At 44.1% G+C, this 23,112-nt stretch overlaps 3 protein-coding genes across 5 annotated transcripts; 1 reads left to right on the top strand and 2 right to left on the bottom strand.

Annotated features, from left to right (window-relative positions):
• Window positions 1-4,959: 4,959 nt before the first annotated feature.
• Window positions 4,960-11,414, bottom strand: LOC100836963 (death-inducer obliterator 1). Of its 3 annotated transcripts, none has more exons than XM_010235720.3 (5): window positions 11,179-11,414; window positions 8,316-10,516; window positions 7,442-7,562; window positions 6,391-6,450; window positions 4,960-6,298 (listed from the first exon to the last, which is right to left on the bottom strand). In XM_010235720.3, the coding sequence occupies exons 2-5, from the start codon at window positions 10,427-10,429 to the stop codon at window positions 5,282-5,284; spliced, it is 3,312 nt and encodes a 1,103-aa protein (XP_010234022.1). In that variant the 5' UTR covers window positions 10,430-10,516; window positions 11,179-11,414; the 3' UTR covers window positions 4,960-5,281. The 3 variants fall into 3 exon arrangements, with proteins under 3 accessions (XP_010234022.1, XP_010234023.1, XP_010234021.1); XM_010235721.3 differs by having other exon boundaries at window positions 8,316-10,458; XM_010235719.3 differs by having other exon boundaries at window positions 8,316-10,451.
• A 2,135-nt stretch (window positions 11,415-13,549) lies between these two features.
• On the bottom strand, window positions 13,550-18,313 carry LOC100830830 (MOB kinase activator-like 1A). The gene is made up of 7 exons (XM_003571543.4): window positions 18,110-18,313; window positions 17,514-17,562; window positions 16,028-16,136; window positions 15,753-15,846; window positions 14,334-14,467; window positions 14,067-14,230; window positions 13,550-13,967 (listed from the first exon to the last, which is right to left on the bottom strand). The coding sequence occupies exons 1-7, from the start codon at window positions 18,310-18,312 to the stop codon at window positions 13,893-13,895; spliced, it is 828 nt and encodes a 275-aa protein (XP_003571591.1). The 5' UTR covers window position 18,313; the 3' UTR covers window positions 13,550-13,892.
• Window positions 18,314-21,354: 3,041 nt separating this feature from the next.
• On the top strand, window positions 21,355-22,224 carry LOC100828400. Its single transcript, XM_003571537.4, has 2 exons — window positions 21,355-21,715; window positions 21,808-22,224. Exons 1-2 carry the CDS (start codon window positions 21,483-21,485, stop codon window positions 21,896-21,898), a joined length of 324 nt encoding a protein of 107 aa, XP_003571585.1. The 5' UTR covers window positions 21,355-21,482; the 3' UTR covers window positions 21,899-22,224.
• The last annotated feature ends 888 nt before the right edge of the window (window positions 22,225-23,112 follow it).

Genomic DNA, 23,112 nt, shown 5'->3' with positions numbered 1-23,112 from the left:
TCTTATCCATATGGTACTTGTGAGTGTCCTGCTTGTAGGCTCTTGCTGCTGGCCACATTCTTCCAAAAACTTTTCCTTGAAACTTTTTAACCAAATTGAGCCACAAATGGCCGAAGCATTCCCTCTTCTCTGCAAGTGGAAACACATTTTTTACTACATTCTCAAGACCATTACAAGCATCAGTGCATATTGCTAAGGATTCCCGGGTCCTAGTGACTGTGCAACTGATTCATGAACCAAGTCCAATCAGCCTCTGTCTCTGACTGAAACAAGCCTACAGCAATGGCCGCAGCCAACTGCCCATTCCATTTCCCATTCAACGTAGTTGAGTCTATGCTCAAGTATGGACGGCACCCTCCTTAAAACCATCCAAGCAAGGCTTCATTGCCTTAAAGTTTATCTCAACTGCATTGCCATCATCTTTCGTATATGTAACTATCTCAACTACGCTGCCAGGTGACCTCAATTGCATTTCGGTTCTAAAGTTGTACAACATTCTGAATGTATTACCCCAGTCACCATACAGATCCTTCATTGCTATTTGCTTCCCTTTCCACACAGTGCTGTAGCTAATTGGGCACTTGTAATACCTTTCCAAAACGTCTTGAAGTTGTTTTGCAGTTGTGCTTAGTTTTTTTGGTCAGAATGGGCTTCACCTTTTCTGCAACCCAGGCTTGAGAAGTCATCTTCGTAATTCTCCTCCCGGATGTCATACATATGTGGTCATGTGGCATCCGATTGACCCGTATGAACCTCCTGTCAGGTTGCCTTCTCGCAGACATATACCATTGACAAGGCACCTTACCCCTGCATTTCACAGTGAACCTTTTCTTGTCAGTCCATGCCGTCCTACCTTGAAACTCTTTCTTCACAACATATGACATGAAAGCCATCTTCAATTCCTCCATACGAGACCAAAACGTGCCCACTGATATATCAGGATCATCTTTGTCATAAACCGCGCGCATCTCTTCTTCATTTCCGTCATCTACTTCCTCTCCTTGTTCAAAGAGGAGATCAACTTCATCTTGGTAGTTGTCACCATGTTGCTCTGGGGGCACACTCTGTTCAGGAGGGGGCGGCAGCAACGTCTTTTTATCATTAGGCAATCGAATGCCAAGAAGTTTGGCCAATTTTTTCTCGCTGAAGATTTGCGGAGCAATATCTGTTGGCAAATCAATATCTACTTTATTCCAATCAACAAATGGTCCTTCTCCCTGCCCCGACCCCAAATCTTCTGGCGGATTTAGACTATCAGACCGAAATCTCGCACATTCCGCACGGGCTCGTTGTCTGCAAGGAATGATGCGTCATTCATGGCATCTGCAGCTTGCGACCGAACTAATCCTACAGGGGAGTCTTCGCTGGCATCAATTATATATGCGCATAAATTGTTATCTCAGGATCCCTTGTACCTCTCCGACCGTGTACGATCGCTTCGAAAAGCTACGTAGCTGTCGTGATTCACCGGTAGTTCCCCCTCCAGCCATAGCTACCTAATTCCAGCTCTTGCCTTGAACCCCAAACCACCGTCTTACCCAACTCCCGTATGAAATCTTCAACACTGATGCCATCCGCCTTGATTCTCACCGTTTCTATGGAATTCCTCTTAATCAACTTCTCGCTGCCGTCGTCTAGCTTCCCAATGGAAGGACGAAACCGCACTCTTTGACGTTCCTTTCCATCGAGGGGTGTTCATTCCTACAGGCCACGCAACCAAATCAATTTCCTCCCCCTGCAAGCAATTGTCCAACAGAAATCAAATCGCCGGCAATTGAATGAAATTACTGCTACAGAGAAATAACTTATTCACGGACGAGGAAGAATGGCGGATGGCAACTAGTGCTGGTCTCGCATGTCTGCATATGCCGCGTGGCAAGTTCTCGTGGGACCCACAGATCTCTAACCAAACTCTACTTAGAACTGTCCGGTTGATGATGATAACTTGCCACGGGAAATTTTACATTTACCCCCCTTTGGTTTACTTGAAGTGAGCCCTATGGTTTCATTGCTGCAACTAAGAAGAACGCGCCTTTCTTTCTCTATCTACCATCTTCAATGGTTTACAAAAGAGATTGCCCCGTCGAGGTCACAGACGGCGGTTGTGGCGTTTTGGCTGTTGTCGAAGTACGCGTACTTTTCCAGCACCCTAGAGGTTGGCCTTTGGGCAGCGTCCCGTCGGAGTCGTAAGCCGACAGAGACACCAGATCCGTCAAAATGCAGTTTTGGTCCTAAAAGTATTTTAAGTGTGTCATCGGCGGTCCTAAACATGCCGGAGCAGGTCTGACCTGCCCATGTGTCTCATTGACCAGAGCTGACCGGCCATGTACAATTCAGAAAGGATACATAAATTTTCAATTTTCAAGGCCCATCTCTCCTCCTTGGCCCGCCTCAGCAAGCTGCATCTCGTCGGGGTCACCATACCGCCGGGTTGCCTCGTCTCATCGGGCACCTCCTAGGCTGCCGAGCCCTCGAGGACCTGCACATGTAGCAGCTTCTGGGTTCCACGCCATAGCCCGCGTCACTGCTGCCGATCTCTATCGCCTTGCGTACCTGCGCCTCGACATCTTCTGCGCCGGAGAGCCCGTGTCTGCCCTGGAGGAGAACCAGGCGCCGCCGCCTTTGCCCTCCCCCCAATCACTGGCCCGAGCCGCCGCCAGAGCCGCCCATGTGAAAAAGAAGAGAGATGGGCCGCGATTTGGGGTCAGGGGATTTTGAGGGGCAAATTGTAAATTTGAGTATCCTTTCTTAATCCTATGTGTCAGATCAACGTTGGTCAACGGGACATGAGGGCAGGTCAGATCTACTGTAGCGTGCTTAGGACCACCTGTGACACACTTAAAAAAATTTAGAATCAAGACTGCATTTTCATACATTAGGACCTAGGTGACACCATGCCAATACTTTTAGGATTTGTCCAAAAACACCAAGAACTTGGTTCAGACTACAGAGTAACTATATGTTGTTGCACATCTTCCACACGTAAATCGAACTGTGATACTCCGGTTCATTGAGAAAGTACGGGAAACAAATACCATTAGATCACTCCCAATGCATCGTTCTTTAGGATACCTCGCCAAAGACGGCCACGTCCGGAGCTGGTGCATGGGCGGCGGCTAGAATTGAACTCGTGATGCGAGGCGGGCGGCGGCTAGAATTGAACTCGTGATGCGAGGCGGAGTATCAGGAGTTCAATTATTAAACTACACCTAATAATACCACGGTTTTCGTCCCGGACATTTTTCGTTTTCGTCCTTCCTTGTTTCAGAAATCAACGCGCAGTCTGATTTAAAGACGTAACTGGGCTTTTCTGTAAAACTCGGGGTTCTTTCTGCAAATCTCCCCGGACTCGAACCCTCCTCCACCTCCCGAGGCCGCCGGCCACCGCACCGGATTCGATCAGCCCCTCTCTCTCTCTCTCCCCCAGCCGCGTGCCCGCGTCTCTCCCGATCCCGAGCCGTTTCGTACGTCGTCCTCCACCCGCGTTCCGATTGCTCCTTGCCGACGGAGAAAGGCCACGTAAAAAAGATCCTCCCCATCCTGATGCCTGGAATTGCCTCCCGCCGCCCGCTACTCCTCCGCCGCCGCCGCGCCGTTCCCAACGTGACGACCTCCGGCCCCTTCCCGAGCGCCTCCGAACGCCGTGAACGGCTGAACCTCCGCCCCTTTCCCGAGCTCCCCTGCACACCCTGAACGGCTGAACCTCCGTCCTCTCCTCACTCCTCCGTGACCTCCGCCGGCGGCGGCTACATCTCAGCGAATCCCGATCCGGATGGCCCCGCACCTCCTCGACCCCGTCCGCGGCTTGCGCTGCCGTCGCAGGTCGCACCCTACAGCATGTGAAATTGCTCCTCCAGGCCAGTCTACAGGCCATCGCACCCACAGTCATGTTCTCATGTGAGCCAACCAACTTTCAGAAGCAGCCGAGCGTGAGAGGATATGCCCATGCCCCTTCCAGAAGCAGATCAAGTTCGGCTGCATTTTTTTTTTCGAGTTTGGCACTGCTTTTCTATAAGTCACCTGCTGGAGCAGCTTCAGGCTTGAGATTATATATGTTGAGATGGATTCCATTTTCGAATTATTCATGTTGAGATGCATGCAAGACTCGTTCGGCAAAATGAAATGGAATTTCACGGAGCCATATATATCCAAAGCTGCACACAGTTTATAGTTCGTGGTTCTCCTTTCATGCTTAGTGATATACTCGCTCCGTCCCATCCCATATCAAGTGGCTTTCTGTTACATTTATCTAGACGCTTTTTAAACATAAATATATTCTTATTTGGACAAATTTGAGTCACTTAATATGGGACTTCTGCCGCCTCCTCAATCCCGTCGGTCTTCCTTGTCCCTGCTGTCGCCACCCTAGCCATTTAAAGTCCGCATGGGCAATACTTGAAGCCATTCATGAAATTTTTTGGGCATGTTTGGTTGTGAACCTGTATGTGGCTTGCACCCAGCCACCCACCATGGAAACGTTGTCTCGTTTGGTTTGGTTTCATGTACCGTGGAGAGGAGCTGCGAGCCTGCATTTGCATCTTCGAAAGCATGTGAGCTGAATGAGGTAAACATATTATTCCGTGTAATATATCTGCACTTATTTATCTCGATAAAATGATACATCACAGAGAAAATACTATGGGTCCCGACATTAACATAGCAAAACAGGAAAATGGGAGATAGAAAAGGGCAGCCAGTAAAAATCAAAAGGGAAGACACTGCGAATTCTTGCATTGCTTTTCCAGATAAAATGTGCAAAGTGATGGACAATAAGCTAAAAAAAGACGGAGGATTTTTATTGCAACTTCTCATTGTTTAAAGGTCAGGAAGAATCACATTCAGTGTACGGAAGAAAATGGCACAGAAATAGTAGTGCCGTACAGCAACTTGTCTCAACATCACCATCATGACAAATGCAAAGGGAGATCAGAGTTAAAGTGCGATGCGCATATTAATACGAGTTCAGAAAGCTCACAAAGTTTATAAAATTAAGTCCTGGATTCACAAACATTATTGCTAATTTTCGTGGTGCCCAATGAAGAGAACGATCGGGGAGAGCATTTGTTCGAAGCGATCCTAAAGATTATTACGGATACAACCCACAGTCATCTAATTTATCCAGATTTACATCCTTTTTGGTGTACAGTACAGAGGGGGTATCCACGACAGATTCATGCTTGCATGAATCAGTAAGCTAAAAAAGGAAAAGAAACTAACCCTACAACGAACGCTCGCGGGCTGCACCACGGCTACAAAGAAATCAAGAGAATTTTACAAGTTTTTATCTCGGTCTCCAGGACATGCCACCTAAATTCCCAGCGCTGTAGCCCTGGGCGCCGTTACTGTTAGGCATTACACCATACTGGGGCGCTGGAACGGAGGAAGCAGCTGGGTCCTGCGCCGGCGGCCACCAAGTATTAGGCTGCCATGTTTGCGAAGGCTGGAGCTGCTGCTGGATCAAAGGAAGTTGCTGCACGGGCTGCTGCTGGGTACGGAGGTAAGCATGGGGGTTGCTGTGCACCTGCTGCTGATGGTTTACTGTAAGTGGCTGCATTGCATTTGGGCTGTTGTAATGCTGGTAAGGATGCATTTGGTGAAGGGGCGGTGGTGGAGGAAGCGGTTGATGTGGTGTGGGTGTCAATGCTGGCTGCCTATTTTGCTGTAGGTTACCCTGCATGGGGTTCCACTCTGGTATGTCATCATCGTCGTCGTCATCCCAAGGACGCGATTGAGCAGACGATCTTTTACCATACTTCTGAACCAATTCCCTCATTTGCTCTACTGGACGAGCAGGGGTTGGTACATGCTGCCTGCCCCTGAAGGCCTGTGTTGTTACATTAGCAGCAGGGTTTGAAGAGTTAACAAAATTAAATTCAGGAAGATCATCTTCATCCCTGGCAACACCAGGCCCAAAGCCTGGGGGGGCATCATCAGTTACATCCTCCTCATGGTGGTGACGCTGATTGGGGAAACCTGGTGGTGCACCATAAGAGTTCTGCGGCAAGGAGGGCCTAGGGACCGAAGTAGAACCAGCAACCTGTGGTTTCCTTAGGATTGACTGCCTCTTGGAACCATCATGCCTTTGATGGGAGGGTATCCTTGGAACGTTGGGTCTCCGCCAGACGACGACTCCAATGATGGATGTTGCTGCCACAGCAAGACTCTCCAAGTGCTCCTTCGGCAAATGCCGAGAGAGAATATCCACACTTTTCCCTTGAGGAGGGCACAGGTACAGCTCTAGTCCATCTGCAGGCTCAGCTATCCCCACTCTCTCATCTGCAATATATGAATCAATTGTCTGCAGAAGAACAAGCCAATTTAGCAAAGTACAATCTTCAAAACATGTTAAGCTAGCCCCTGAGTGGGTGATATATGGCTTAGAAAAAGAACCTGTGAGAGATGTTGGCGGCCACCCTCCAGAGAACCCTCTTTCCAACACAACTCAGTTACCTATAAAAGTAGCAAAAAGGTAATTAAAACAGATGGAGACCATATATTCGATAGCAGAACACATCATTATATGTTGATTGCAGAACACATCATTTATCTATATACATGTATCAACATAAAAACAGATTTAAAAGGCACACAAGTCACAACGTCTTGTTAAATAATAAATTGGGTAGTAACAACCAAATTGCATAATACCTCTAGACACTAAGCACAATAACAACTGCAAGTATATAGAGTCCTGATTCATCACATATGCGCCAGATAATTTGACAAATATGAACACATTTATCAAGGACGTGTGATAAAATGTGTGTTGTTTTTAAGCTGTTTGGGTTTGGGCACCTACTTTCAAAAATTTGTGGTGTCCAGCATAAAAGCACCAACCTATATGAATCTTAAATCTCCTGAAAAATTTAACAGATACTGTATTTTCTCAACAAAGTTCAGGGGGTATATCTATCCAGCAAAATCAGGAGGCAGAGGGAAATGGAAGTACTACTCCCTCCTGCCAGAATTACTTGTCGAAATATTACATGTATCTAGATGCTTTTTAAACATAGATATATCCATATTTGGGAAAATTTGAGACAAGTAATATGGGTCGGAGGGAGTAGCATTTTTTTGACATTTTTTCTAAAAGCCGGACCCTTGCTTGCATTGCATTTGTTAAATGTTATTTTCAAGTAGGACTATCTCCTTGTTATTGTTCTTTTCTGATTGGAATGGCAACTTTCCTCCAAAGTTCTAGTGAAATTCCTAAGCTCCAGACACGGCATAGAATATGAAATAGACCTCTAATGCCAGAATCAACAGAAAAGCACTATTTCAATATATGGTGAATTGGCTGATATCCACGACAAAATGGAACACAACCAGCATAAAGTGTTAAGCACATTGAAGCGGAGCCAAATGTATACGGAGTATATAATTAAACCATATTTTTCCCGCAAGAACATCCATAAACAAACTACACATTAATTAGAATTACCATTATAGCACGACTCCTAGATTTGGGAAGTTGTTCAACGAACTCCTCAAAAGCACTAAGTTTAACTCTCCCTTTGAGCTCAATAAGGCTACGCCATTCTTTCCCAGATGGCTTTTCACCACTGTAGACAAGAAGTTTAAAAATATGTCAGCACCAGTACAAATATGAAGTAGAGAGTAGAGTCAATACATATCAAAACAGCAGTTTATAGTCAATTGTTAAGCATTGACATTCACATTTATCTTCTTCATGCAGATCATGTGCAAATAGCTAATATATCTTTCAAGCACACAAGATTCACCCAAGAAAATATGTGTCCCCCTTAATTGTAAACACTAAATTTTCACCTATCTATAAAATCAATTACCTTAGTGAGCAAGTTTCCCCCCCACCCCCACCCCCCCACCCCCACCCCTTTACCCAGGATGAAAAAAAAAACAGTACCAGCAATATAATCTGGTTCAAAATGAGCGAGCTAGTTTGAGCAGCACTATAGAAATGATACTTCACAGGAAGAACTTGCACCCAAGTTACAACCCCCAAAAATGAAAGTGGCAGTATGCTTCTGTAACACACTATACTAGTTGGCTTCTACTTGGTACAGAAAAAATCCCTGATTCTAGGTCCATAGTTCCATAAGCATAACACAATGGCATCAAGCAAGGCCAAGCATGCAATATACAAAATCAAAACTGTTATTATTTTGCATGAGAAAGGTATTTCTTCTGTAGAATGTCAATTTTACTTGATCATGTTTAAAAACATGAGAATGAAGAGGGAATGTGCCTAGAATCTAGATCAACCTGACATGCTAGCTGGTAACAACAAAAAACTTTCTACGTTCACCCAAGGGAAAGAATGTAATGAAACAAACCTTTTGAAGATGGCAACAACATTTGTGAGTGAAGATACAGTCAGTTGAATCGCACCCTCCCAAATACTCTCACGGATCACTGGAACAGTAGTTGCCTTGCTGTGCATAGCAGAAACAGGATTTGAGACATTATCAGGAGCTGGTTCTTTGGTCTCGACTCTACCAGGGGAGGATTTGATCAGCTCTTGGTCACGCGGCTCACCGGCAACTAACTTTGAACCTACCTCATGTTTGGATGACTCTAACTTGGACTCGCATTTACCCTGTGAAGATGGCACATCAGATTCAGATTCGGTCTTCGTTTGTGCAGAGGCCTTATCTTCTGTCTCAGGGACTTTGTCAGACTCCAAGGTGGAGGTAGGTTCATCAGAATCGCTGAGATCTTCTTGTGGTGTCTCAACTGACAAATTTTCAAAAGGCGGCTCGGAATCTAAGCCCAGCATGAATTCATCTAATGAAGGAATTGGTGGAAGATTTTCCGCATCTTTTAAATCATCCACCATAAGTTCCTCAATAAGATCCGTTTTCTCATTATCAATACAATCTACATTTCCTGACGAATCTTTGTCTCCTGTCCCACCATCTTCATCTTGCGACATGCCCTCAGAGGCCTTGTCTTTACCTTCTACACCAGCTTTATCACCCATATTTGTTTCATCGTTAGTTTTCATCTCATCAGCTTTTGATGGAACATGAGATAGAATATTACCCCCAAGCTCAACCTCCACTGAAATACCATCAGTTTCTTCTATTTCAACTTGAAATTCTCCTTTATGGGTTTTCCTCACTAAACGTCTAACATCAACTTCAGTATTAGGAAGTACAACCATTTTTGCATGTTCTTCAGCTTTAGCCAACCGCCACTCTGAGAGCTCCTTGGAAGCAAGTTCCTCCGCGGTCATTGAACAAAGGCGCTCAGGTGCAATATCTCCAGACAAGACCCTCACCCTTAACTCAGGATTGCTTTTATCTTTTAGATTAAACAGAAGGGATCTACCTCGCTCCTTGTACTTCTTGTTAACTCCACCAAACAGTTTAAACAGCTCCTCCTCAATTCTAAGTGCCAAACTTTCAGCCTTTTGAATAATGCTATTGCTATCTACATCCATTGCGGCCTCATCAGCAGACTTCATCCTTTTTGATCCAGACTCTGCCAAAGACTCTGTAACCCCAGGGTCAATATCACAGGTCCTGGACCTTTTTAAATCAGGTTGTGACATAGGTTCAGAAATCCCAGCATCAAAATCAGAAACCCAACAAAGGCCATGACCTTGCAAGAGTTCATCTGTGACAACCATACACTGACCTAATAGATCATCTTCTGAAGAAAGATACTTTGACTGTTGCTGCAGATCATCATTTATGCTTGTGATCATGTTCGATGCTAAACCACTGCCTAACTTCTCATCTTCCTCACATTTCTTAGCACCATCATCAGTGACTGCCTCTGAGTTGGTCATAGTCACATCTTTGGATGTCGTCGTCTCTGGGCCCGGCACTTCATCTCCATCCACCTTCTTTTGGTCTGCGGACCCATCAGACTGCAAGTTATCAGAAGATTGCTTCTTATCCTGCTGGTCTGAATCCATTTTCAGTGCAGCAGCAAGTGACTCTCTGAACTTTGATCTCACGGATTCAAATTGCTGAGGCTTGACCTTTGGTGGTAGCTCTTTCTGTGCAGGACGTTTGCTAGATGATGTAGATTTCAGCATTTGAACCTTTGGAGAAGCAGCGCTCTGTTGAAGTTTCTTTCCTGCAATAGATGGGGACAGCTGCGATCCGATCATTGCTGGCAAAGATGTCTGAATATTCAGCACCTGCTGGGGCGGCCTCAGTGATACTCTACTTATAGATTGCACCCCCAAAGGATGTGAAGTATCTGGCCTGGAAGCACCAACTTGGAGTGCCTGTTGACTCATAGGGACAATATAATATGAACTAACAGGCACAGAACCGCCCATAGAGAACATTGGCTGTGCACTCCAGTCAGCAGGAAGGGGTGGATAGAACGCAGCAGGATACTCAGCCTGAGTAGATTGAATATTTGAAGAGGGCAGTGGTTGAGATCCCATGCTAGCTGACATGGGTGCCTGGCCTTGCTTTGATAACTCCATTATGCAGCTTCTTATTAAAGCCCTGAATTCTTGGCAAAAAGGTGGTGTTACTTAATGCAACTTCAAGACGTATACAGATGTCTATACCTAAGAATGAGGATAATCAGTTCGAGAAGCAAGAAAGCATAAAACCATGAAGATCGAACAAGAAACTATTGCACTAATTTGCTACTCAAGTGTGACTCATCCTGGGTTGAGGGGACATCGATATGAGTAGAGTAAATAATCCATTATAGTTTACAACAGGAGAAGTGTATATAAAAACTCTATTAAGTGACAAATATATTACATGTATCTAGACGTTTTTTAGGTATAGATACATCCATATTTGGGCAAATTTGAGACACTTAATATGGGACGGAGGGAGTATTTTGTATGCAAAAGTGGTGCTATAAAAGCACTCCTTTCGTAAAACATGGCATCTCACACTAATGGAATCGTGCATATTTCATTTGTTTTAGTGCAACATTACAGCACCCTGATAATAGATAAGCAAAACTTGGCATCGAAATACAGCTAAATACCACGAATTCTAATATCAAATAACGACGTATGATGGGCAACTAGAGGAGAGGTCTCTACAGCAACCTTGCAGATTCCCCCGACAATCAAATCGTAAACATATTGGGGCGGGGAGGGGGGATATAACGACCATCCTATGGCCGCGAGGAAGGAAAAAAAAATCCCCGAGAGGGCTGGTAACTAACCCTAATCTTTCTCCAATCCCGAACACGATTCACAAACCTTACCTCGGGGGAGGCCGGCGGCGACGAGCTAGCAGGTGAGTCCCGCGAAGAGGCCGCCAGCGGGGACGGCGGTGGCGGCGGCGGCGGCGAGATCGGGATCAGGAAGTGAGAGGAGAGAACGGGTTGGAGATGAGGAGGGGGGTTTAGGGTTAGCTACCGTGGAGCCATGAGGGATTATCTTGTTTCCATTTGGTTGGGTGTGTGCGGATGAGGTGGGCGGAGTGCGAATTGCGTGCAGAGGCGGCGGGTCCGTCTGAATCTATTTTTTCTTTTTTTCTAGGGGAAGGTCCGAATCTGATTATATCTTGGGCTGGGCTGGGCTGGGCTGGGTTGGGTTGGGTTGGGCTGGCACCAAAAAATTGTGCCGCGATTCGCTGGCCCATCCAAACTTGGAACGGGGGAACAGTAGGGATGGGCTCATGGGCCAGCGAGAACGACACAGGAGAGTACGAGCGGAGGCCACAAAACTCTGCAGGACGGAGGAACAGAAGCCGCCGCCAGTATAGATGAGGAGAAAATTTAGGGTTTGCTCTAAAGGGCATCCTCGTGGTAGGGATTCGTCGCTTCCCCTCACCTCCTGCCGCCATCTTGGCGCTGCGAGGTGGTGGAACTTCGGTTCCTCCTAAATGTATCAAGTTTTTAGCATTATGAGGCTAGCTTGTCGTTTTCATCAGCAACGCTATTACGAAGGATGTGATGCCGTAAAAAATAAAGGTACTCTGATTTTTTTCTCTGCTGCATGCCTTATCAGGCAGTGTCACGGGGTCAGACAGTTTTACTCACCGCAGATTTAATGCGTTCGATCTTGTGGATTTTGAGTTTGTGTTCTCGCAAATCTGTTCATGTGGATTTGATGAGTTTTTGCTAACGTGTCATGATGCTTTTGTTGGTTTGATCTTTCGTGACTTTGGAGTGCTACTCTGGTGTTCTGATGAAGATCATGTGGTTTAACGACCTGCACTGGAGGATCATTCCCGGCCCAAGTACGTTCAACGCTTATGGCTTCTCATCTATTAGATGGACGACTCAAGGGTTTTTTTGAAACCTTTGAAGGTAGTCAAGTCCGTGCAGGGGTACAAGCAGCGACATTGCCGCTGTCGCCTCTTTTAGCTGAAGCCTGGGCAGTATTTCATGTTGCAAAAATTGATACAATGGAGAATATGGTTTCGAGAGATCGCATTGTAATTCTTAGCCATAGGAAGTATTTTGTAATTTCTTGTGTCTATGATCCGAAACACTGCACTTGTAATGATTTTCGAGGTTGAATAAAATTGCAAGTAATTCTAAAAAAACATAAGAATGAAAAAAAGTACTGGTCCTTTTAATTACCGGCTCGACTCACTTTAGTCCTCAGTACTTAGAAAGTGCTAAGTTTTCATCATGAGGGCTATATGACTTGATATGCTTAGGCTTTTAATTTTTGACCAGAGAGTATAGTCAACGCCCTGGTGCATAGTGGAGTGTACGGGAGGCTAGCACAAATGTTAGGTGTTTTCTTTATTTGCAAAAATCCTTTTGTCTCCTTTCCATACTAAATACAAAAGGGAACAAATTCCAATACAGCACGACCAATTTTTTGCATGAAACCAAAACACTCCAAAAACAATTGTGCCCCCTCCGATCGGAGGGAGTACAATATATCATGTTATTTGTTGCCATTCTTGCTGGTCATGCGAACGAACTTCTTGACACCCCTCCACAAGCAGCTTGAACCGATCTCCATGACAAGCACCAGAGAAAGGGGGGGGAAGTGGAATCGGAAGAGGGAAAAAGGAAAATCGAGAGAGACAAAAGGGGAATCGGGAATTTGGGGCTAGCATGTTTTGAGGCTCTCATTTCCATTGGCGAAATCATATTCACCACCTTCTCCTTTACCACAACTTTTCTCAACTCCCACAGACCCACAGCCGGCGTCCTCGTGATTTGGGGGTTGGCACTTGGCAACGGCAAAGTGGGCAGAGGAGAAGACGAGACCGAGCAGACGAGCTTTCTATACGATCGTATCGTCCGCTGCTGGATCAACTATGGGCCGTGGCCCAATACTGGGCCCAACTCTGTAGAAATGTAAAGCCTAATTATTTTTATTCGAGTTTTTTTCTTTTCTTCTGGTGGTGTTTGAACAAGCCTGAATTGCAACCCAAAAACCCAAATATCAGATGACACCACTTGAAGAAATCAGGACTACAGAGACGTCATCAATGTTTGACAACTTCACAAACCAAGCAGACACCTCTTACAGGTCCTAATTCGCAGTCCTATTCCGTTTCTAGATCATTTAGCTTTCCGTGGGCCATAACTCCAGATGCAACCAAATGATTTGCCACTATTTAGAAACCTTATTCGGTGCACTACAGTGTCCATGCTATGAACCGAATAGACCCCAATTCCACATGGCATTTCATTAGGAGGGAAAAACGTTTTTTTACATCCATCACCTATTGTCTGACTTCATCTTAAAATTGTTTATTTCAGTATTATATCACAACCTCATCTAGCAGGTGATAACAGTACAAGCACGCTTACACGGCTAATATAGTTGAACAAGGGAGAACAAGGTTACACAGAGATAGAGCATTAGTAATTTACAAGTCTTCCCTTTTTTATGTTTAATAAATGGAACATTAAGCTCTCATGCCAGAAAGTGATTGTCCCAGATAGCGATGTGTTCATGTAGAGGACTCCGTAGCCATGCTCAGTTCCGCCTTGGTATTTCTTTCTCAGTAAGGAACAATGATGGATTCAATGAGCTCCTGGAGTGGAGCCAGCTCCTTCTTGTCAATCAGCCCAAATTCCTGCATTACAAGCCAACACGTTTAAATTATGCGGCCCCTTTCTTTATAACCAACAGTAGTGTGAGTGATGAGCTTGCGACACATAGGCAAGGGACATACGTTGGTAAACAGAATGAAGTGCTTGAAGCAGGTGTTAAGATGAGCCTCCTCCTTGAGGCTGACAATCTTCTGAAAATGGGAATGATATATGTGGGCATAAACACGAAACAAGCGCTTGAAAATTGTGTTTACGACATCCTTGAAGTTGGGTGGAAATGGTGTGCCTGGATAAAAAGGAAATTAACACAGATCAGGAATGCTGAACTGCTTCAATAGTATGAAGCATTTGCAAAAAACTAAGAATGCTCCATAATGCGAACAAAGTACCAAGCTTCTGAGGAAATAAGGTTTCATTGTCAAGCTGGCCTTCAATCCAGTCCATTAGATACTCCACATATTTTGGTGCTGACACTTCTATGGGCTTTTTTATCTGTACACCATCAGCCCATCTGTACTCATACCTGCATAAAAGTGACACCTCTTTTCTCATGATATGACCTAAATATTCAAAATTCTGACTAATCAGAGAATTATGGGCATGAGATAAGTCCAATTATAACATATGTAATATAGTACTGCTTGCACACTGGAAATTTGCATCTTTCCGAAAGGGGACTAACCATGACTGTCCACTTAGTCAATGTTCAAACTAATTATCACGACCAGGTATGGAGCCAATCAAGGGCATGGGTGTACAGATGCACAGTACACCCATTAATTTTGGCAAGACAACATAAATTGCGCAGTTATAATCTTGTACGCTGAAATTTTGGCTAGGAAATTCATAATACCCTGTGAGTTCACATTCTAGCCCCCCTCCATTCTACATAGGAAGCCCATTCCCAGGTAGCCCAAAACAAAAATACATCACTACATACCCCAGCCCTGGCCCACTCCCAATGAAATCTTTTCCAAATCCTATTCTCTCGGGTTTCATTGTACACTGCAAGCGGAGAGGCGCAGCAGCAGCACGCGGCAAAGACGGGCTTCAACGTCTACTAGTCAGTGTGGATTGCTCTAGTAAATCTTAGGTAATTAGTGCAATAATGATTTTCTCTGTACACCTGTTTCTAGTGATCCTGGCTCTGTCACTGATCACAACATGTGGAAAGAGCAAGACAGAGAAGAGAATTCTGGGTGAAAAGTAACAAGAGGGCAATGCAGCATACATTTCCTTGATGCACTAATCTGTCTAAACCACATCCTGAGCTTCAACACCCTAGTAATTGATTATTAGACAAGTATAGAACAAAATTTAAATAACAGTCCCTCTGTTCGACAATATATGAACTATTTGAATTTGCAGTCTCCAATGAGCAACTTTGACCATTAATCTTTGTATGAATATGCAAGTAAACCATTACACTGTAAAGTACTTTTCATGAGAAACCTACTGGTGCAATTTCTATCCAATGAATCTGTAAGTAGAACCCTTTTTCCTTTGTTTTTTGAACATGATCAGGTGCTTCATGTGTATATTAGCTTCATGTAGAAAACGATAAACCAGTTTGTGAGTCACTTGCTAGCTATAAGCATCAAAACATAAATTAAAGCCTTCAAAAGTCCCAAAAATATTTTTGAACTTTAGAATGTTTCCAATATATATAACAACCAACCGCTATAAATCACATATAACCACCAACATATACAAGTCAAATCGCAATTTAAATAAGAAATTAAATGTCACAGTTTGTTCTTTTGTAGAAGTCCAAACTCCAAGCAAATGAGATTGATGAAAAGGCTTACTTTGGGCCAGCAGTCATTGTCGGGCAGCTCTCAGATGTGCAGAATTCTGTGAGTGTGCCATACAGCAGGTTAACTTGGTTAAAGAAATCCACAGCTGAAAAGGAAGACACAGATGTTAGCCTTAATGAAACGCGTGGTTTCAACAATGTTGTTACAGCTATGTTATTCAGCACCGACAGCAGGATACTCTACATTCAACAAATTCCAAAATTAAAAATCAAATGAAATATGTCAAGTACAGGTCATAGTGAAAAAAGGAAAGGGAAGAGCGTTACTGTTCACGGCAAGCCATTCATTGATATCCTCTCCAGGAGGCAGCCTCACAGCCTCCCTAAGGTTTCCACTGCCAAGGGTTGCATCTATGTGCTTTCGGAGCTGTGCCCCCTGTAGATGAAAAAGGAATACTTGCATAAGAAATGGATAGTGTCAAGTTTTGTACAGCATTACTCGCAGTGTAATCCAATTACATTTTTGTTCCTAATTCTGAATGACGTATATAACACGCAAACTCTGGCAAATGTAATATATTTCGGACAGCGTAGAGATACACGTTCATTACATATACCAAATATAGCATGAAATATATTTTATACCAAAATCTGTGCTCATCTGGTGATTTGGAATCCAGGATATGTGGTGAAAATTGAATCTGCTAATAAACATAGTTCAATGCTGGTAAAACAATCCAGTGCAACCATGTGTTAACGAAACTCATCCTGAGCCGTGGCATGGTTTTGTAAGACGCACCATTTCCCACACAATGCGCAATAATGTATTTGCCGAATATAGGATATATGATATGTGATGAATTGAATCTCAGAAGCTGGATCTGCTAACATGCTTGGTACTGACTGCTTTGCACAACAAATTGGAGTAGAGTAGGAATACTGAAAGTGGGCGCAAATCTTTAGGAAATGGTGGTAGGCGTTCCTTAAACATAGATAGCCAATCAGTACTTCATGATCTATGATTAATATAGTAATAAACAAAATTCACAAGGATAAGGAGAGAATATGACACGTAATACAAGGGAAGTGGGGTCCAGGTTGCACAATTCAGTTTGCAATGGTATGCATGGTGGCATGCTTCCATAAAGAGCATTAATTACAATATTGTTGCGGCAACAATACTAGTTCATTGAATACTAATCAGTATAAGGTATTGTTTCAGACAACGGAAGAAAGCTTTGAAGATGAATTGGTGGTTCAAATTTAATTAGTACATTAAAGGGGCCCAAGATTTGTCAGGTTTTTGAAGCTTCTATTTAAGCTTAAACATCGTAATATTCATCTATGTTTGTATGCAGATTTGAAATTGAATCGAAGGAGCTCAAATTTTGAAATACCATGAAATTGAATTTTGTAATACCTCTGAATTAATCAATCTGGCTTCCCTGATTTATCATCACCAATCCATGAGAAACATTTTTCCGTAATCCTCAAGTTAATATAAATATACGAATTATGCTATCCATGCCCCCTAGATAGTTCACAACAAGTAATGAAAACCCTGGATATAACACAATTTAAGCAACACCTGTGATAACAATAAACCATCATTTACTGACTATTTAGACAGGCTCTTACGCAGTTATGCATGATAACATTAGATCCCTTTTGATTTGACCTAAAGCAGAGCGGTACAGTACTTCCTACAAGCACAATACATGAATACAGGTGCTAGGAATGGCAACAGGCTAGTACAATTTGTTCTTGCTGGTAACAAGAACAAAGGAATTAGGTGAGAGTCCAGAATCCTCACCTTGCTGCCTGATGGAGCACTCTTCTTAGGACGGAACGTCTTCTGGTTCCTGGTGGAAACAGAGAAGGCTTGTCAGGGTGATTGATGCAAAACAAACTGGGAAATATAGAACGAGCAACCCAGTGGCGGCGTATGAACATGATTACATATCCGATGCCCCCAGGCTGCCTTTTCCTTTCCTCAGGAGAAAACCAGGAATGTACCAACCGTAGAAGACTGGAACTGATCATAGCAGCGAATTTCGGAAATTAAACTGCTCCTGTCAGTAAGTACTACTCCACCAGGCAGCAAACAAATCCGAAACTGGATTGGGGAGGATCGACGATTTCGGCTACAAAACCGCAACGAGCTCCAAGCAAGCTAGGGCTTGTCACCAGCGCGATGGATCTCCCACTCCAACGCCACGCCACGCCAGCATACAACTAACTGATAAGGACAGCGCCGACTACGACGGGAATTCCTTGTACAGGATCCGGAAGCGTGTCGGCCGGAGAAGGTTCGGTGACGCCGTCGCGAAAGTGAGGATCGTGGTCGGAAGAACAGAGCAAAGCGAAAAGGGGACTGGGGAATTCGAGATCGCGCGCGCGCGCACTTACCGCCCGAGCCCGAAGAGACTCATGCCGCCGCCGCTGCCGCTGCCGCCGGTTCCTCTCGCCTCCCGATCCGAGGAGCGAAAAGCAGAGAGGGGGGATGGAGCTGTGCCGGTGGTGGTGGTGCTGCTGCTGTTGGGCGGCGGGGTGGACTGCGACGCGGACAAATGATTTTGGCCCCGGTCGCTGGCTGGCTCGCCCCAGCGCATGATGCGGCGCCCGAGGCATCTTTCATGGGCCGGCTGAGGCGGCAGTTAGCTGGGGCCCCGTGTAGGGGCGTAGGCCGTCGGATCGTGGAGATGGACGGCGGGATGGCCGAGGCCTGGCTGGCATCCATGATCCAGCGCCCGAGATTCCGGGCTCTGGATCAAGATCTCTGGCTGGCCCAGTGGCCCTCTCGTGCCTGCGTCCGTGGAACGTTTCTGCCGTACTCTCGTGCATGTACAGTTGTACGCAACACTAAAAAAAAATGTACAGTTGTACGCAACACATGGGTCTCCATTTGAGAACAGCACATGTTAAAAAAAAGGGTCTGCATTTCTCCCCCTCAAAAATTTAAACGGGTCTCCATTTCTAATTTGGCGGTCCTCGTTTTATTTTGTTTTTGATTATTTTTTGGAAAAACAACATACCAGGAGTTTGGCTTTGGCTTCTTGATGTTGCTGGCGTCGCAATCTGTTCTTCAATGTCTGCTGTCCCTTTCGTGATCTTGCTCACCTGCTCAAGGATTGCGTCTTTACTTGTGGGGTGCTTCAAGCGATCCTCTCGAGAGTCGGGTTGTCCCAATGCTCGCCCCTGCCCGATGAGGACCTCATCTCATGGCTCGGTTCCGCTGTCGCCAGAGCGAGCGGCAGGTCCAAGGCTGCTCGCTCCCTCCTCACCTTGTTGTTGTGGTGCATTTGGAAGCTTTGCAACCGCGTCTTCAATGATGTCTTCCCTGTAGTTGGTTCTCTCGTTTAGAATATACTTCACGAGGCTAGTTTGTGGGGCAGTGTTGGTGCTCGTGCTCTTCGTGGCCTCCCACTGTACACTCGCTACCTGACTCCACCCTCCGCTTGCCCCTTATAGTTTTGTTTCACTTTATTATGTAACTTTTGCTTTATATTGTTGCATCTAATTGCGTTTCTTGCGCCTCTCCCTTTTTTTTATGAAAAAGACACGCTATTGGGCATGTTTGAGAAAAAATAAATCAAAAAACAACTGACAAAATAAATACATACACATCAGAGTCTACGAGGTATGACTGTGAGCTACTCGATTAAAAAAAAAAGCACGAGAAGGATAGAAGAACGACGGGCGGCTCGAACAGCAGGCCCCAACGGCGCTGAGAACGTCGAACAACACCATTGGCAACCCAACACGCCAGCCCCCGCAGAGGACAAGGAGAAAGCCTCGCCAGCGAGAGAGCAGTCACATGCCGATGATGACGACGAACGGCGCAACCCTGCTGCTGAGCAGCCAGGCGGCAGGGAAGGGGAAATCCTCGTATTGTATATGGTACTCACTTTGAGGATCACGCTCTCTTGAATCAGCGACAAAGGTGCCCAATCCACTTTGAGGACACCACACATGCTACCTTCTATCTTCTATGAACGAATATATTATATATATGGTCACTAATCCACCAGGATTATTATTCCTAGACTGTTTCCCTGATAGAGTACTTAAGAACACATGAATCTCAATAAACAGGATTCTTCAACAAATTCGGTGAGCACTGAGCAGGCGTCTCACGCAGCACGATTGTCACTCTAGGCGGACACAATCTACGTCGTAAAGATCGAGTTAAGTTCGCTTGGTTCTGGACTTTGAGACCAAGTTTATAAAAAATAAACCAACATCTATAACTACAATCAGTTTTATTAAATTCATCAAGATATATATCTTCATAATATACTTATTTGATATCCCCTGTGTTCCTAAATATAAGAAGTACAAGTTTTGTCCTAAGTTAAACTTCTTTGAGTTTGATCAAGTTTATAGAAAAATCTAATAAGATCTACAATATCAAATAGGTATGCTATGCAAAAAAAAACCTAATTACATATTTAGTTAAACTAATTTAGAGTTGTAGATGTTGGTAGATTTTTTTATAAACTTGGTCAAATTTGAAGAAATTTAACTTACGACAAAGTTATGACGTCTTATAGTATTTAGGAACAGAGGTAGTACCATAGTAGTTCAGGCCAGACAGAAAAATGCACATACAGATGATCTCTAACCAACATTCTTTCTTCATGAATGGGATATGCTGATGCAGAAGATATTCTCTGAATCCTGATCCTTTATCTCAGCAAATTTGACCTGCTCTATATCTGCCTTTCTTCATTAAAAATTCACACCTGATGCCTCTAGTATTAGGCCACTCATCCTATTGAGAGTTTGAGATGATGTTTACAGCTAGTGGAGACTTTGGCATAATAAGCCAAGTCACTGAAAATAACACCTGAAAACAATTTTACAACTGCCAATGTAACTCTTAAATTTAATATGCTTCTGGAACATGTGGTATGCTGCTCATGTTCTTTATTTTTATTTGAGATCTATGCAGTGTCTAACTTTTAATCTTTACTACCCTGACACGAAAGATAGATACTCTGTAATAATTAATTCTTCAGTGTCTAAATTTAATATGCTCCTGGAACATGCGGTTATGTTACTCTGTAATAATGTTCATTTGGTCAGACGATAAGGAGCTATCACTCATTTGGTGGCATATCACCTAATGACCTAAACGAAACATTGACTTTGGATTGTGCTTGATGAATGAAGGAACGGTATGTTTTAGCAGCTGGCGAGTGATGGCAGAATGTTTGATTCCGCAGAACTTGTTGCATCCACGCTCTGGTTATCTTCAGACAGGCTTACCATGGTTATCTTCAGAATGAAAAGAGTTATGTGATAGACAACGATTCCATGAACCGCTCCTTTGGTTGGTCGAAGATCTCTATCTCAGTCCAAAGCCATCCATTGATCCATCTCGCAAGAAGACTCAGACTTCGGAGGGTATAGGTGTTAATGTAACCACACAAACCACCAACATGTCCTTCCTTTATCGCAAAAAACAAGAACATATCCTTCTGACAGTGATATATTTCAGAGAATCTTTCCAAGGTATCCTTAACTCCTAGCTATCATTTGTTTGTTCGATCCACGTCTCTAACTTCAAAAATTGATGGGGAGCAAAATGATTACGATGGGAATTAACGCGTGTATCAGCACTTCAAATAAGACAGGAAATAAATAGCAGAAGTCAGACACCCAAAACAAAGAAACAATAATGCACTGGCTGTCCTGCTGGATTAAACAATTCCATATGAAGCAAGGGGATCAGCAGCTAGCCTAGCCAGGTTCTTCTTCCTCCTCCTCTTTATATATCATGCCAGGACAGAAGCAAGAACAAGCTGAAGCTGCCACCAATCCCAGCCCCGGTCTCTTCGCCATCCATCCTACCCTCTTCTTCCTGTTCTCGTCGCTCGACTCCAACTTCCAATTCCCTCCAACCGCAGCGAAAAGGCCGAGGATGGACGAGGGCGAGGAGGGCCAGCAGAAGCTGTCGGCCATGGGTCACGTCAAGAAGCGCCACGAGGAGAAGGGCCTCCTCTATGCCTGGTCAGTATAAATTTAATACACTGCAAGCATCTGCAGTATATATGTTCGGTTCTGCAGCATCGATCACACAAGCTTGCCTTTGTTTGCTGCAGCTTCTTCATGCTGTGCTGCTGCTTCTGCTGCTACGAGGCCTGCGAGCACTGCCTCGAGTGCTTCTGCTGCTGCGGCAACAAGGACGAGTGACCCAAGTCCAGAACCTGCTTGTATTTATCCAAAATATATAAAACTTAGCTAGTGTGGTCGATTCTTCTGTTTCATTTGAAGCAGCTGTACTTGTGGATTTGCGAATTGTATATTTACAGTTTGATTGCCGATCGATTTGCCATGTCATAGGCGCAACCAGTACATCTGCTCTTCCTCTTGCTTGCAGTTAGCTGATGCTCGATCTGCATCTGCAAGAACGGACAGCATGGGGATGTCGAGTGAGACAACTGTCTGTAGGATTCAGTAGATGGGGTCAGATGTTCCTGTTATCGAATAATAAGATCTTGGCCTCTTGCGTTTGCGTATGGTGCACAGTTCTGCTGCATGTCCTCTCGTCATATATGCAGTTTTGCATCATCATCATCTGATTGACAGAAGACTGAGAAGGTTTTACTTTATTTGCTTGCAGCTGCTTGCTTGATCTTTCTACTTTGTGGATATTTTGTGTAATTTCGTTGGTACAACAGGAGTAGAGGACCAGGAAATTCAAAGGTGCACAATAAGCTTTGTTACTTTATGGAAAAAGACATTAGTGCTAAAATTTTGGTTTTTTAAACAATGAAAGCTGTTCTTTTAGGACACAAAAAAAGCTCCTTTTACATGAAGAAACTTTACAAGCATGTCAAGGCTTGCACAAATGTAGTGCTTACTTTAGAAAAAAAGATCCAACACCGTTTAATATTTTGCCGATTTTATAGTTCATCCCGGTTGCAGGCGCGCACCCAGGAGCCAAAACGTCATGCTTGATGATAATCAAAGAACAATGCAAGTCCTTTCAAGACATTAGTTGAAGCATGTATAAGCATCTTAAGGTCTCCTTGATTTGCATAAATTTCATAGGAAATCTATAGAAATTTCACGGATAAGTGTTTAGACCTCATTTGGAACAAAAGAGAATTAGCTGAGATTTGTAGGATTTTCTGAATCTAAAGAAAATATCTTTGGAATATATTTTTATGATTTGTTTGGTTTTTTTTTTTTTGCTTAGGCCTTTTCTTTGAAAGAAACATAGGATTTCAGAGGCTTTAATCCTTACGAGTCTTCATTTGTTGGTTGTTGATTTGTAAGATTGTGTAGTATTCCACAGAAACCTTTTTCTATGAGATTTGGTGCATCCTGTTTCAAAGACCGAACCCACCTATGTGGCAATACATGGGGATGGTTGTGGCTAGGGAGGTCGGATATAGCTGGCT

The sequence above is a fragment of the Brachypodium distachyon genome, chromosome 3 (genome assembly GCF_000005505.3).
Source record: "Brachypodium distachyon strain Bd21 chromosome 3, Brachypodium_distachyon_v3.0, whole genome shotgun sequence".
Lineage (NCBI taxonomy): Eukaryota > Viridiplantae > Streptophyta > Magnoliopsida > Poales > Poaceae > Brachypodium > Brachypodium distachyon.
This window is presented reverse-complemented; position numbering and strand designations above follow the sequence as displayed.